Below are 15,342 nucleotides of genomic sequence, written 5' to 3' on the forward strand. Positions count from 1 at the left end.
TAGTGAGTGAGACATCGGGATCCCAAGCACGCCCTCAGGCTTACAATACCATTGCAATAGACTTTGGGTGAGTCACCTGGAAGATGTTTGCAGGTGCGCGTAGAGTCCGATAGCTACGCGTCATGTCTTTTATCTCACCATTCGGCGTGTCTACATCTACACCCGGCCATGGATCCATTGTTCTCGACATTCTCCCGCCGGATAAGCCTGTCCTTCGCACTGTTTCTTACCAGTATCCCCTCAAGCTAGTTGCACCGGACCCATTACCCCCACCAAATTATGACAAGAAAGCAGATAGTGAGACAGAGCAGACTGGCCCATGTCTGGTACACACGGTGTTTCTTCTTACCTATGGCGGCGGGATTGTCGCTGGAGACAGCATAGACTTGGAAGTAAAGCTGGATAGCAATACTCGGCTTATTCTGTTGACTCAAGGCTCGACCAAGGTCTTCAAGACACCGAGTCCAGAGCTGGTGTCCCGGCAACACATGACTGTTAATCTCAAGCATCACGCGGCATTGATGTATCTTCCAGATCCGGTACAGCCGTTTGCCCGTACCGCGTTTGCGCAGTCTCAAATATATTATTTGGAGAAGGAGCAGGGCAGTCTATGCGTGTGTGACTGGGTTACGAGTGGGCGCTCGGCACGAGGAGAGAACTGGGATATGTACGGATACAAAAGCCGCAATGAAGTTTGGACGGTAGACGACTCAGGGAAGAAAAGGCTGCTCCTGCGAGACAACCTGATTCTTGATAAGCACGGCAGGACGGGAATGCCACTCTCAGCACGCATGGACAACTACTCTGTCTTTGGCACTTTGATCGTTCGCGGTCCGATCTTCTCCTCGTTAGCCACGTTCTTCCTGGATGAGTTCGAAGCGCTCCCACGTATCGGGGGCAGGAACTGGGGCGATGCGGTGCAGCCCGAACTGCTGCCACACGAAAAGAGACGATGCGAGAGACAACAGAGGGAGAAGGTCGACGGTCTGATATGGAGTGCGGCGAATGTGAGGGGATTTGTGCTAGTCAAGTTCGGTAGCAGGGAGTTGCAGGGAGCCAGAAACTGGCTAAGGGACATGGTCCAAGAAGAGGGGTCGGTGCCGGAGAGCTTTGGCGAGAGAGCCATGTTGTGTTTGAAGTGATATGTTTTGTACATATGAACAATCATGCCGTGTTGCTTTCTGAGCAAACCATCAAGTTGGTGATTGCGACATTGAGTTGTACATTAATAGACACGAGAATCATGAAATGACCTTGAGTGTGACACTTGTTGGAGGAAACATGGCCATATTTACCTGTGTAGAGTCTTCTTGTCACACACTGGAAAATACTAATACACTAGCAAAACTCACCATGGCGGGCAAGGTTGGTGTTGTCAGCCAGAGCAGGGCTGGCTGCCGTTGTCGCCCCACGTGGGCACGGTGCGCCAAAAGCCCAGTGTGACGCGCATAGCCGCACCTTGAAGTCTGAAGTGGCAGGCAACAAACATCCATCACGCCTGATCCTATGTCCTACCGGATACCTAAAGCCGTCTCGTTATCGTCAATATGAGCGGCAGGCTCGTCGCGGGCCGGGTAGCCACGCTCGCACGCCGCTCATCACCACTTCTGACCCCACGCTTTTACACGACGCACTCACTCCCCGCAGGCGGATTACTCCGCAACGAAGCCGGGCTACGTCTGGTGAAGCGCAGACCGTGGCCGCTAGGGAGCTACGCGCTGCATAATGTCCCCGCTACACGCTCGATATCATTCGCAAGGGTAATACCAAAGTTGGTGGGCAAGTTTGCGACCATTGGAGCTGCTACAGGAGGGGCTGTCATTGCTGGTGTTTCCTACATCCAGTATCAGGCCGGTCGTACGTGTATTTTCATATCACCGTTACAGCTATACTCATGAGGGATACTGACAGCCTACAGAGGCAGGAACCTTTGCGCTCGACCTCTTTCACCGAACCAAAGATGGCGCCACCGAATTCGCTGGCGGGGCACTCAGCACCGCCAACGGATTCTTCGATCAGCTAGAAAAGGGGCTCAAGTCGACCAAGGAGGAGCTTGGAGGCGTAAAGTACCCCGAATGGCTGCAAAATCTGCTTGACAAGAACGAATCCGGCGGTGCTGGAGGCAATGGCGGCGGCAGAGGTCCACAAGAACCCAAACAGAGTGGTGCTGGATCGGCGGCTGCTGGTGCATCGACGGCCGCTGCGTTTGGATATGCACAGGAAGACGATGAGGACACGCCGCAAGCGGAGAAGATTGCACGGGACGAGCAGATGATGATGCTCACCAAGAAGATGATTGAGATAAGGGGTCTGCTACAGACGGTCGGTCAGTCGGATTCGCTCACCCTACCGTCTATTGTCGTCATCGGATCGCAGTCGTCCGGAAAGAGTTCAGTATTGGAGGCCATCGTAGGCCACGAATTCCTGCCCAAGGGTCACAACATGGTCACACGACGGCCCATTGAACTCACTCTCGTCAACACGCCCGACACGCATGCCGAATACTGCGAGTTCCCAGCACTTGGCCTGGGTAAAGTCACAGACTTCAGCCACGTGCAAAAGACGCTCACTGACCTGAATTTGGCTGTACCGGCTAGCGACTGTGTATCCGACGATCCCATCCAGCTGAGAATATACTCGCCAAACGTTCCCGATCTCTCGTTGATTGATCTACCTGGATACATCCAAGTCGTTGGCAGAGACCAGCCCCCGCAGCTCAAGGAGAAGATCTCACAGCTGTGCGAGAAGTACATCAGGGCACCCAATGTCATCCTTGCCATTTCGGCAGCTGACGTCGATCTGGCCAACAGCACCGCTCTGCGCGCGTCAAGACGAATGGATCCTCGAGGGGAGCGAACAATCGGTGTTATTACAAAGATGGACCTCGTAGACGCCGAGCGTGGCGCCAGCCTCCTTACTGATCAAAAGTATGCCCTGCGCCTCGGATACGTCGGTGTTGTGTGCCGTGTACCAGCCGGCGCTGGAGGCTCCAAGCTCTTCAGTCGCGGCAATGGGAACATCACGAATGCCATCACAAAGAATGAAAAAGCATACTTCGGATCACATCCAGAGTTCTCCGAACGTCAGGAACTTGCTGTCGGAACCCAAAACTTGAAGAAGAAGCTCATGCACGTGCTCGAGCAGACCATGGCTGGTAGTCTAAAAACGACCAGTGAAGCCATCCAAAGAGAGCTGGAGGATGCAAGATACGAGTTCAAAGTACAGTACAACGAGCGTCCTATCAGTGCCGAGTCCTACCTCGCCGAGTCATTGGATGCTTTCAAGCATTCTTTCCGTGGTTTCACGGAGCAATTTGGTCGTCAACAAGTGCGTGACTTACTCAAGCACGAGCTGGATCAACAGGTGCTCAACCTGCTTGCACAACGTTACTGGAACAGGCCTTTCGATGATCTCACGGGCCCTTTCCCCGAAATCGAACCCCTTGCCGACCTTCCAAAAGCGGACCTAGAAGCGGAAAATTCCGCCTGGCGGCTCAAGCTCGACGCTTCCAGCGCTGCGCTCACGAAACTTGGTGTTGGACGCTTGGCAACTAATGTAGTCGCAAGCGCACTACAGGCACACATTGACCGGCTTATCTCCAACTCTCGCTTCAATGCTCATCCATTCGCACGGAAAGCCATCACTGATGCCTCAAACTCCATTCTGAAGGACCTTTCATACGACATCTCCGATGAGCTAGAGATTTGCATCAAACCTTACAAGTACCGCATCGAAGTCGAAGACAATGAATGGACCAAGGGTCGAGAGAACGTGACTGCTGTATTAAAGGATGAATTGAAGGTTGTTGAGTCCGCAGTCAAGCAGCTTGAAGATCAAGTCGGCGGACGCAAGCGAGTTCGGGACGTCATGTCCTTTATCGACCGCGTACGAAGTGGTCAGGTTGTCCTTGAAGGAGACGGTGTCGGCGGTGCTGGTGGCTTCAGCTCTGCACTCCTTGCCAAAGGTAATTTTCACCAAATAGAGACTCATCATCTCCCTAATTCCGCTTACTAACAGAATTCAACAGGTCGTGAAGCAGTCTTCTTACGCGATCGCATCGACGTGCTCAAACTCCGCCTCATGGCCATCAAGAGCAAACAATGCGCCAGCAAAAAGAACAAATACTACTGCCCCGAAGTTTTCCTCGACGCCGTGGCTGATAAGCTCACCACAACCGCCGACCTCTTCCTCGACGCAGAGCTCCTATCAAAGTTTTACTACATCTTTCCCCGTGAACTTGACGCCCGCCTCGGCCGCGGCCTCTCACAGGAGGAAATCGACCGCTTCGCCAAAGAAGATCCTAAGATAAAACGCCATCTCGACGTCGTTCGCCGCAAGGATCTACTAGAACACGTCCTCAAGGAGATGGAGGGCCTCCGCCAGCTCGAGCAAAGGGAGAAGCGCATAATGGGCCGTGGTCGAGACGACAGGGACGAGCGACGCAAGAAGGGCTGGAGCATGTTTTAGTCTGGTGCCGACAAAGTTTTCTTTCCCACGTTACCATACATGATGTATGTTCATGTGAACTCACGACTGAGGATGAGGGAGGCGGAGGATTTTTACCTAGGCTTGTTGATGGCTTGGCCAATGAAAGTAGGGGTTCAGGAATTATAGATTCTGGGTTTTGCGGCGCTTTGTGGCGTTGAGTGCATTTCATCAAACTTTGGCGACGCTGCGGTCCTGGCGCGCAACCGATACCTCGGATGGGGTTTGAAAGGGATGATGGACGAGTTTTGTTCTGGTATACATCAATTCCACTTTTTGAAGTTTTGAACATGGGGGTGTGCAATGCCACTGGGTATGCCATGTGAGGGAGATGCGGGCCGTAGGTCTTGTGAGGTATATCAGAACGATGTCTCCAATCATGAGTTTGGATCTTTTGAAGTTGGAAATTTTGTTCTATTTGTACGTGGGGGTATCTTCTTACGCTACTGTCAATACACCACTGTTTGCATCGCTTCGCTTGCTTCGCTCTCGTCTCCTTTTGCTCCGTGCCCAGAAAATAAAAACGCCATGCTAACAGTACTTCATACACGCATCTCTCGCTCTCTCTTCCATCACTTACTTACTCACCCGCCCAAAACGCCCCAATGTCTCCGAACCCCCCAATCCAAACTTGTCATCCCCCTCAAATCATCCCCATTCAGGTATCCCACGCCTTCTTCGACCAAAACCCTCCACACCTTATTGCGCAGCCCGACAGGCCACTTTGGCGCACTCCAATATCTAGCCTGGAGTCCGCGTTTCCGCGCCTCACGGATCTGCGAGCGGATTTTCAGAAGTTGGGTCTCGGATATGTGGCCGAACCAGAGCCAGCCGATTGACCGGCCAAAATTGACGGAGGCGTAGTAGGAGTTTGTGGCGTCGAAGACGCTGGATGGGGTCGTGCCTACAGTGCCTTGACCACCACCGAAGCTTAGTGCAGGGGTGCGTTTAGCTAGGTCGACGACGTTGTCCGGGTGGGGTTGAATGGATGGGGGGCTGGAAACGAGTTTATCCAGAGGCGCATCGAAGAAGATATCGCGGTAAGATTTGTTTGCGGTGATGAGGTCGAAGGGGGCGTTTCCGGTTGCTACGACAGTGATTGGGCGTTCGATGGTGTAGTTGCCGTCGTAGTATGTTAGATAGCCTTTTTCGCGGAGAGCGGAGAGGTGCTGGGATACGACTGGGAAGATCTCATGACCGTTGTTTTTGAAGTCGACCAGTAGGACAAGGGTGCGTGCTGGCTCGGTGTCGAAGACGCCGTTTTTCACGTCGTACGAGGTTGCGAATTGGCCGATTTCGTTCTTGTGGTCGAGCATCCTGACGAGCGGGTCGACGTACAAGGAGCGGAAGGTGTTATTTTGCGTGAGGGCGTTTGTGCTGTGACCGACGTAGAGCTCGTTGTCAAAGAGCCAGACGTCTGCTTCTACGCCTGTGCAGCCCCAGCGGAGAGCGTCGTATAATGGGACTCGGCGCCAGTAGTCATTGTGGGAATGGCACGGAACGGGGGTAACGTCGCGAGTGATATCCAAGATAGTTGACTCATCCTGTTTATTCCAGTCGAATGCATTCGGGTCTGCTTTTCCGTCTAGGAAGGTCGGTACGTAGCCCAGAACAACATTTAAAATGTGAAGTAGACCGCTAAGAAGGTTAGTATATCTACTCTTATTTCTCCAGAACATGACAAGGCGATGATGCAACGCCTCCCATCAAATGAGAGGCTGTTGATGTGCACCCTCGCGGCGGAAATGGGCGGAAGCTAGCCTCGTCTGGGTAGCACACCACTTACAAAAAGATGAGCACCAGCAAAGGAATGATGACGCATGCTCTGGCTGCATGTTTCCTCTTCAAACGATACTTCCTCGACTGCGGCTTCTCGTCTAGTAATGGCAACCGTCTGCAGCAGTCGTCGCCCTTTGACCTGTAACTCCGTCTCCGCATGCTCGTCCTCAGCCGTCTCCAGAAGCCGGGCCGCGGCTTGTACACGTCGTCCTCAGAGCTGAACTCCGAGTCGCCGCCATCTTCCAACGCACATACGGATACATGCGATGAAGGTTTTGGCGAGAGGAAAAGTTCAGAGTCGGAGTGGTTGCGTAGGAGAGGTTGACTGGTAGGCGAGCCCGGTGTTGAAAGCGTTGTTCCTGCCATGGCAGGCACGAGCCAATTGCTTCGCTTGCTCTTTCTTCTGGACCCTTGACCTAACTTAGTGTGGAGTGAAGGCGACGTCCTCTTCTGACCGCCGTCCTTTGGCAGCTGCAATGAAAAAGAATGGAAAGAATCGAAGAATCGAAGAATCGAGACAGAAGGCCCTCAGCCGTAACGCAGCGTGCCCTTGAATAGTCGATGCCCGGCGTCGCAAGCGGTGCGCCGGTGATCCAGATTCGTTTCCTTCCCGTCCTGTCTAGACCCACACGATGCACTCGGGTCCACAGTTAGTTTGCAGGCCTGTGGGAACAGAGGGTCCAGTCCAGTCCTCAGAAGTGACGAAGACCCGGGGTATTTCTGCAGACAGCAAACGAAGGCGAATGTGTCTCGGGAGGCTATTTATTGCTACATGAAGAGTAGCAGGTCAGTGCGACTGCGCGACAACCTCAACCTGTGACGATAAGGAGCAGGCTATACCTAGATATGCAAGCCTTAAACAGTCAGGGTGCCCCGTGTCTGCACCCACAGACCGGCTGTGTGTTCGAGATGTGTGGTGCACGGCCTGGAGAGCGAGCTTCGGCACGCAATGCAATCTAGGTGAATGATTGGCCGCAGACTGGAGAGAACGACACCCGACCGGCAAACACTAAATGTTTAGGTGGGTGATTGTGATGGCAGATGATCAAGATAGTAATAATCCAAAAGAGCACGTTCTCAGGATGGAGCGGTAAGTGGTCTATGAAATGAACATCATAGTGCTGTCTACATAGGGCCCTTTGCCGTTCACGTTTCGTTAGACTTGCTATGTTGCTGACTTCGGTCCGAAAGCTTCGCAACGTGGTCCAATTTCGTTGCGCATATTACCTGACGCCGCACTCAGCCTCTGTGGCTTCGTAACCCTGGGTATGCCTGGGTTACAACATATCCTCGGTGCTTATTTAAACGTGTGGCACCGCCTTGCGCATTTCAAAACTTCTCTTTTAGATCTAGACCGATTGACGCGGTCATGTAACTACACGAGGCAATGTTTCTGGCCCCAATTTTCATCGATGAGGGGTACTGTATCTTCCAATGCAAGATGACGAGTACGCGGAGGAAGCGTTTATAGAATGTCCGTACAAGTCATAGTAGGCTGACCAGTGGAAAAGGGCGGGGTGAGGCCAAGCTTTCTAAAGCCCCACTTTACCACGATCCCTGCAGCAGGTCGCAACTTTTTTGTGACTTCGGTACTGACAGGCGGTTGCCAGAATTCGCCGTTGCATACGATACCACAGTCAGCAGCCACCATGCCTCACAAACACAAGCGCGTAGAAGATTACGACTCCGAGTACGTTCCACAGCTTGACGCGCCGTCTCGTCGCATCCTAACTTTGCTTTGCCAGATTCAACCTCCCTCCCACAGTCCACGCCGCACCCCTCGCTGTCGGAAAAGCGCGCACATTTAGCACTGCGCCCAAGGGCAAGAAGAGAAAGATCACACAGATCGAAGGCTATGGCGCAGATGACACGCCCAAGTCCTTCCAGCGGCTCATGGCCTTCTCCAAAGGCGGGCCCAAGAAGCGCTCTGGCCTCGACGACGGCGCGATAAAGACCAAAAAGCAGAAGAAACAAGAGGCGACCGAAAATCTGGAAAAGGACGCCGCCAACAATAAGAGCGAAGAGCAGACGCAATCAAAAGCTGTCTTGAAGATACAGCCCGGAGAGTCCATGGCAGAGTTCCGCGCACGAGTCGACCAAGCTCTGCCATTAACCGGAATTGCCAAGTCTACCAAGAAGGTCGAGGGCGTGAGCGACCACAGGGTCACGAAACACGAGCGGAGACTCAAGCGTCTGCAAAAGGGGTGGAGGGAGGAAGAAGCGAGAATCCGTGAAAAGGAAATGGAGGAGAAGGAGCTAGCCGAGGAGGAACAAGACGAGCTAGATGCCATGTGGGAGGACAAGACTTCCGATCTTCCAAGCACGAAAACAGTAAACGGCAAAAAGAAGAAGGCCAAGAAGAACAAGCGGAAGCTGCTAGTTGGCGAAGTAGACAATGGCAGTGAAGATGAGTGGGAAGCGCTCAAGAAGAAGAGAGGGGAACGGAAGGGCCTACACGATGTTGTTTCTGCGCCACCAACATTTGATAAGGTGCCGAGAGAGATCTTCAAGGTGAAGAATGGAGCTGGTGCCAAGGTGGGCAATGTACCGAACTCGGCGGGCAGTCTGAGGAAGAGGGAGCAGTTGGGCGAGGAGCGCCAAAAAATGATTGAAGCATATCGCGAGATGATGGCTGCGAAGAGAGCGACCTGAGATAGCTGTATACCCTGAATAGACGTTGATGTCCGCCTCCGTTCACCTTTTGCTCGGTGTGAAATGTTATAATCTTATCTGCATACTAATTTTCATATCATCTCGCGCATATTGTGCTGATTGTGAGTAGTAGAGTGAATGCAGTGAGGCTATGGCGACGCATGTGAGCGGTGGATATCTCACTGCACCTGGTACTACCGTAATAGGCAGGTTTGGAAACAGGTGTCGATCGCGGCAAAATAGAGAACAAGTTGTTGAGCTTCTTATTGGCCTGTCGTCTGGCCGTTGCTTGGGCAGAGGCTGGACAAGACCCATATCCCCTTTAGGCAAGTTCGGAGAGGCGTGGATCTCAGTAGCAGAGCAACGCAATCCATCGTGAACGTCCCAAACGCACGCTTCCAGAATAGGCAAGTCGTGAAAAACGTTGATTGTAGCAGCGGACGAGTTTGACAGCCAGGCAATGTGAAGGGGATCGTCCGCTTTGGGTAAGTTGTAGAAGCCGTAAGTTACAGCATCTTACAACATCTCAGTCAGAAAAGCGAAAAATCGCGAATGTGAAAGCACAATACTCTTTTAGGCAGGTTAAGATAATCCGTTGATTAACCTGTGTGTAACATGCGGATGCGAAGCAACATACTCTTTTAGGCAACTTCCGGTAGTCCATGATTCACTGCTGTACCACCACAGCGAAGGATGGTGAACGCTGGAGCGAAAGCCAAGCGCGGGGGCATATCATGTGATTACTCTCCCAACTAGGAGGCTTGAATATCTGTAGATTACAGGACGAGTGCAGCTACGAAATGTGGTATACCTTCTTGACGTCATGTGATGACTTACTTCTTTATCGCTGGCCAAGGTCCGTGCGTTCACCTTGAAGCTCCTGCAATCAACAGCTGAGTCGGACTTGCCTAATCGGGACTGATATCATAGCAGTGAATGCAGTGTTAGGCATTGTGATCTACTAGTTACAGTGCATATGACTACTACTGTAACCTTCTACCAACGGCACTTACCTATCGAGGGTAAATAAGACATAGTTTCCAAATCACTTCACCCGCTTTCAAGGGGCAGATTAATCGTGGTACCGGGAGGCTAAGAACGCGAACCACACTAGAGATATGGCATACACGGAAAAGAAGTAATTATAAACGTCTGGTACTGTTAAGGGAAGCGGTTCAACTCCCCTATAGTCATTACACCTTAAAGTTGTGCACAATACAGGTTTCATCCTCGATGATCATTGAATCTATTGCGATGTCCTGATGATGGCTCGGCCATGCTCGGAAACACAGCCTATAGTCGCGAGTAATTTCTCCTTTCTGGCCAACAGGACTGTCAAGGAATGTTGCGGACATGCCTCGCGGATATTCGAATGCTATATTGACGTGTTAGGGGCTGCGTGGTGCGAGACAAATATCGGTGCGCATGCGGGTGTCAAGCGCCGATGACAGGTCTGCGTCACGAGATACAATAACTACGATACACATGTCGTACCCGAAGGCCCTAATGGCGGCAGGGACCATAGTCGTCAGAATCTAACATTTGTAGATTGAATACCTAATCGAGAGTTATCATCTCTCATCGGTGTGTCCACAGAGATGCACTATCAATATCGTCACTACTCCCGAAGCGGTTTGGTCTAAGCGCGTCACTGCCATGACCGCGGCTTTAGTATGACAGCTCCGCAACATCTACGAACTTCACACTCGCCCAATGTCAGCCAATCCAGGTGCGCTGAAAAGGAAGCACTCTGGCAAGACTATCAAAGAGCTCTTCACTACTCAGTCAAAGCCAAACCTCGCTTCTACAGCGCCGCTATCGCCCACCAGCAAGCGCACACGACGAGGGAGCTCTCCAGTCGCTAGCAGTGACATCGCTTCATCTCCGATCCCGATAGGCAATATGAGCGCAGCCGACATGTATCATTTTCCAAGCAAGAGGGCGGATCTGGCCAACCAGGGCGATGTGGTGGACATTACCTCGAGCCCCGACAACAGCCCCGCGAAGGCGAACGGTCAACGTAACGCAATGCGCAAAACAGCGCCGAATATGCACGCCAATAGCGGTCCCAAGCGATTAGTGGTCAAGAATTTTAGGCCTACAAGAAAGGTAGACCCTAGGGTCTTCCTGGATCAGACATGGCAGAAGATCGAGAAGGCACTGGATACCATCTTCCAGCAGGGCGATATCGATTTCAGTCTTGAGGAGCTGTATAGAGGCGTAGAAAACGTCTGTCGTCAGAATATGGCAAAGGATGTCAAGGAGCGACTTATCATCAAATGTAGAGACTACGTTGGAGGTAACTTGAAAGCCAAGGTCAAGGAAAGCCTGGGCAGGACCAACGTCGATGTGCTGCGGGCGACGCTGCAGGCTTGGGTGACATGGAACAGCCAGATGGTGAGTCTGATGTTAATGCGAAAATGTTTCGCTAAACTGACACATTGTAGAAATACCTTGACTGGATCTTCTGCTATCTCGACCGCGCCTACCTGCTCCCACGTCACGAATCCCTACGCGAGATCTCGGTCGGCCTCTTTCGCGTCATAATCTTCGAACATGACAAGCTAAATCCTCGTATCATCGACGGCGCCTGTGACCTTGTCGCATCTGACCGAGCAAGCAGCGATCTTGATGGTGACATATTCTCCAAGACTATCAAGATGTTCCACGACATGCAGGTCTACACACGGCACTTTGAACCGCGTTTGATGGAAGTCAGTCAGGAATTCATCGTGAAATGGGCTGACGCGGCGAGTTCCGAGAAGTCTTTGCCTGATTACGTTCGTAGTGCAAAGGCGCTTATGGACCGCGAGTTGAAAAGAGTAGAGATGTTTAGCCTTCCCAACACAACCAAGCGAGAACTCCTTACACTGCTCGAAGACCATCTGATATCAAAGAAGGAGTCGAGACTGACAAACCAAGATGACCTCGCTGACCTCCTTGAGACTAATGCCATTGAAGACCTTGGATTGCTGTATAAAATGCTCCAAAGGCGGAAGCTGGGCTCACATCTGCGGTCAGGTTTCACCAAATGGATCGAAGATGAAGGAACGGCTATCGTCTTTAACGAGAAAGAGCAAGAGAACATGGTGACCCAACTCCTGTCCCTGAAACGCCAGCTAGACACACTGTGGAAAACATCTTTCCATCGGGATGAAGAGCTTGGTCACGGCTTGCGAGAATCCTTTGACAGGTTTATGAACAAGACAAAGAAGACATCAGCAAGCTGGGGTACAGATAATTCCAAGACTGGCGAGATGATCGCCAAATACGTCGACATGTTATTGAGAGGCGGTGCGAAAGCAATACCGGCGCAGCTTAGTCGCAAAGCAGAGAAGCCCGCTGCGGTAGAGGGCGAGGATGATAAAGAAGATGGCGTGTTTGACGAAGACACGGAAGTCAACGGTCAACTAGACCAAGTGCTCGATCTATTCCGCTTTTTACACGGCAAAGCCGTCTTTGAAGCTTTCTACAAGAAGGATTTGGCGAGACGACTTCTAATGGGAAGGAGTGCGAGTGCAGATGCTGAAAGAAGCATGTTGTCAAGGTTGAAGATCGGTGAGCTTTATCAATTGCCGTCGCATTGATAAGACGCTAACTTGGCCAGAATGCGGTGCTGGGTTCACTGCCAACCTCGAGCAAATGTTTCGTGACATCGAGCTTTCGCGGGAAGAAATGAGTTCATACAAGAACATCAGCGAAGAGCGCAACGAGAAATTAGGCCTTGATCTGAACGTCAACGTCCTCTCTGCATCAGCCTGGCCAACGTACCCTACTGTTCCAGTCATCCTACCTCCACAAATCCAGACTGCAATCAGCAAGTTTGAAGCACATTACAAGATCAAGCACTCTGGTCGCAAACTCGAGTTCAAGCACGCACTTGCGCATTGTCAACTCAAAGCAAAGTTCCCCAAGGGACTGAAAGAGCTGGTCGTTTCTTCGTTTCAGGCCATCGTTCTTTTGCTCTTCAACGGTCGTGAAGATGACGAGCACATTGACTACGACTACCTTAAGCAAGCCACAGGACTACGTAAGTCGTGAATTTGACCTGATCCTACCTACACTACTAACTATTAGCAGCCACGGCCGAGCTCAACCGTACTCTACAATCGCTCGCTTGCGCGAAAGTACGACCCCTGACAAAGCACCCCAAAGGTCGAGAGATCAACGAAACCGATACCTTCACACTCAACACTTCCTTCACCGACCCTAAATACCGCATCAAAGTCAACACTGTCCAGCTCAAAGAGACAGCGGCAGAGAACAAGGAAACACACGAGCGTGTTGCTGCCGACCGTAATTACGAAACTCAAGCCGCCATTGTCCGAATCTTGAAGGCGAGGAAGAGGATCAGCCATGCGGAATTAGTCAGTGAGACAATAAAGGCGACAAAGAATCGAGGCACATTGGAAGTCAGCGGCATCAAAAGAAACATTGATCGGCTGATTGAAAAGGAGTTTTTGGAGAGGGAGGACGATGGTTTGTATGCTTATATTGCTTAGGCGGGTTGTAATGCGAGCGCAACCTGGGCATCGGAAGCGTGGATGCATGACGAATGTGGAATCGCGCTTTACGGCTCAGTACTATTTTTAGAAGTGGTCGCGATGGTTTTTTCATGGGATTATGCTTCTGTGGTCCAATTGGGTTGTTCATTCTGACGCTGCGTTCTCCAGATCTTAACGATTTCCTATTCTTTTATTCAATGCCTCGGGTCTAGGCAGCATTTTATGGAGAATGCTCTATCCTATACTCATCGAATTGCGTACAGCCGGAGTCGTCTCACCCTGTCGACCGTGCCGTCTGTATAAGACCATCTGTTAGGTTGTAAATGCTGGTTCGGGTGGAACTGGAGAGTCTGTGCCGAGACCGGATGTCATCGATAAAAGTACTTCGCCACCTGGATCTCTCGGCGGGTCAACAGCTATCTCTACCAAATTTGGTAATTGGACAAGTCCGATCGGATACGGCGGACCAGGCAGACTCGCTTAGGGTTTCAGGCCTCCATTGCCATCATAATATCGACGAACATGTGGCACAATGAACATTTATATAATGACCAATATTAACCTGTCTCCGGAGCTTGATTTGCTCATTCGAGACCTCATAATCACACTGCATATCCTAGTATCGCAGACCCAGTCGCAATGTTCTTCTCACCCGCGATGCGGAGCGCTGTCCTCCAAACAACCGCCATCTGTATCATCTCGATGCTATACACGGAACACAAGCTCGGCGTCTTCGACGCAGTCGTCCAAGATGAAGGATACAAGAATATGACCGCCTCATTTGACGCGACCATGTCTCCAAACTTGGCTCCAGGCACCCAAAATACATCGATGACTCTCGACGCCGGAAACTCAACAACAAAGTCCCCTCTCAACACAACCACATTTCCTCTCATTGACGAACCATTCTACACCCAAAGGTTCCCCCGAGAAGTCTTCATCGTCTTCGTGCTCAGCACCCTAGAGTACTGGTGGCTCATGGGCCTCGAGCGCATCTTACCCGCTCGACCTAGACCTTCCTCCACGCCATCGTATGCCTCCTCGGGCAAAGAAGGCGTTGTCGTAGAGGACGATGAGGGCAGAGAGGAAGAAGTGGTTAAGAAATGGATTGCAACAGGTCGAGTACGTCGTTCATCGCTCAACTTGTGCAACACGTTCTTGAAATGGGTCTTGGATATGACGGTGTGTGTGGTGGTGACCTACAGTATCGCTCACGTCTTACGACATGTTATCAGCATGAGATCGATCAGGGGGGTTGGAGATGATCTTCTTGATGTAAGCTTTTTTACCCTGTTCAAGACCGTGTTGTATGTTGTAACTTTGCTGACGCGTTATTCAAGCAAATTGGTCTTGGTTTCTTCACCATCTATCTATGTTTTACCCCGCTTATCCGCCTTGCTGCTTTTGTACTCGTTCCGGCGCACAGGCAGATGGTGTTTTCGGAGGGCGTGCAGCTCGTCGCTACGGTTTTCTCTTGTACAGTTGTGCGCGCGTTTGCGGGGTGGGCGGTTAAGACTGAGGCGATTCAGATGGCGATGCGGAACACGGTCGAGGAGAATAGGAGGGCGAAGTGGGGGGTATGATGAGTTGTGAGAGTGGGTGAAAAGAGCTGGTGAGCCTATAGAGCTTCTCAAATCTTTGACAACAGTCGCGAATATGCGACGACCACGTGAAGAGTTGGATCATCGTTAGTGTCGCATACAATAGCCCGAACGATCGTGCGTGAAAGAAAAGAACCGACCTAGTGAGAATGCAAAGGTAATGTTCGTTTTCCCGTCTGCGGTGAAGGCGAAATCAACAAGTTCCATGCTTGAATACATGGCAATTAATAATTTGGTGCCCTGGATAACTACAGTTTCGGTGAGTGGGTGGGGCCGTTATGGTTGAGTCTAGGTGCTTTTTTCTGGGATGCGCTCGAAAA

The 15,342-nt window shown here is 51.4% G+C and overlaps 6 protein-coding genes across 6 annotated transcripts; 5 read left to right on the plus strand and 1 right to left on the minus strand.

The window, feature by feature from the left end:
- Window positions 1-122: 122 nt before the first annotated feature.
- PtrM4_109650 (UreH, Urease accessory protein UreH) lies at window positions 123-1,142 on the plus strand (the record flags this gene model as incomplete). Its single annotated transcript, XM_001935803.1, has 1 exon — window positions 123-1,142. One exon carries the CDS (start codon window positions 123-125, stop codon window positions 1,140-1,142), a length of 1,020 nt encoding a protein of 339 aa, XP_001935838.1.
- A 405-nt stretch (window positions 1,143-1,547) lies between these two features.
- On the plus strand, window positions 1,548-4,467 carry PtrM4_109660 (mitochondrial dynamin GTPase (Msp1); the record flags this gene model as incomplete). The annotated part of the gene is made up of 3 exons (XM_001935802.1): window positions 1,548-1,857; window positions 1,919-3,964; window positions 4,028-4,467. The coding sequence occupies 3 exons, from the start codon at window positions 1,548-1,550 to the stop codon at window positions 4,465-4,467; spliced, it is 2,796 nt and encodes a 931-aa protein (XP_001935837.1).
- A 456-nt stretch (window positions 4,468-4,923) lies between these two features.
- PtrM4_109670 (Herpes-BLLF1 domain containing protein) lies at window positions 4,924-6,630 on the minus strand (the record flags this gene model as incomplete). Its single annotated transcript, XM_001935801.2, has 3 exons — window positions 4,924-4,928; window positions 5,219-6,123; window positions 6,272-6,630. 3 exons carry the CDS (start codon window positions 6,628-6,630, stop codon window positions 4,924-4,926), a joined length of 1,269 nt encoding a protein of 422 aa, XP_001935836.2.
- Window positions 6,631-7,913: 1,283 nt separating this feature from the next.
- Window positions 7,914-8,916, plus strand: PtrM4_109680 (Nop53 domain containing protein; the record flags this gene model as incomplete). The annotated part of the gene is made up of 2 exons (XM_001935800.1): window positions 7,914-7,954; window positions 8,010-8,916. 2 exons carry the CDS (start codon window positions 7,914-7,916, stop codon window positions 8,914-8,916), a joined length of 948 nt encoding a protein of 315 aa, XP_001935835.1.
- Window positions 8,917-10,629: 1,713 nt separating this feature from the next.
- PtrM4_109690 (Cullin, a subunit E3 ubiquitin ligase) lies at window positions 10,630-13,418 on the plus strand (the record flags this gene model as incomplete). The annotated part of the gene is made up of 4 exons (XM_066107853.1): window positions 10,630-11,313; window positions 11,364-12,474; window positions 12,524-12,946; window positions 12,997-13,418. 4 exons carry the CDS (start codon window positions 10,630-10,632, stop codon window positions 13,416-13,418), a joined length of 2,640 nt encoding a protein of 879 aa, XP_065962302.1.
- Window positions 13,419-14,060: 642 nt separating this feature from the next.
- Window positions 14,061-15,004, plus strand: PtrM4_109700 (uncharacterized protein; the record flags this gene model as incomplete). Its single annotated transcript, XM_066107854.1, has 2 exons — window positions 14,061-14,696; window positions 14,762-15,004. The coding sequence occupies 2 exons, from the start codon at window positions 14,061-14,063 to the stop codon at window positions 15,002-15,004; spliced, it is 879 nt and encodes a 292-aa protein (XP_065962303.1).
- Between the last annotated feature and the right edge of the window lie 338 nt (window positions 15,005-15,342).

The sequence above is a fragment of the Pyrenophora tritici-repentis genome, chromosome 5 (genome assembly GCF_003171515.1).
Source record: "Pyrenophora tritici-repentis strain M4 chromosome 5, whole genome shotgun sequence".
In the NCBI taxonomy this organism is placed as follows: domain Eukaryota; kingdom Fungi; phylum Ascomycota; class Dothideomycetes; order Pleosporales; family Pleosporaceae; genus Pyrenophora; species Pyrenophora tritici-repentis.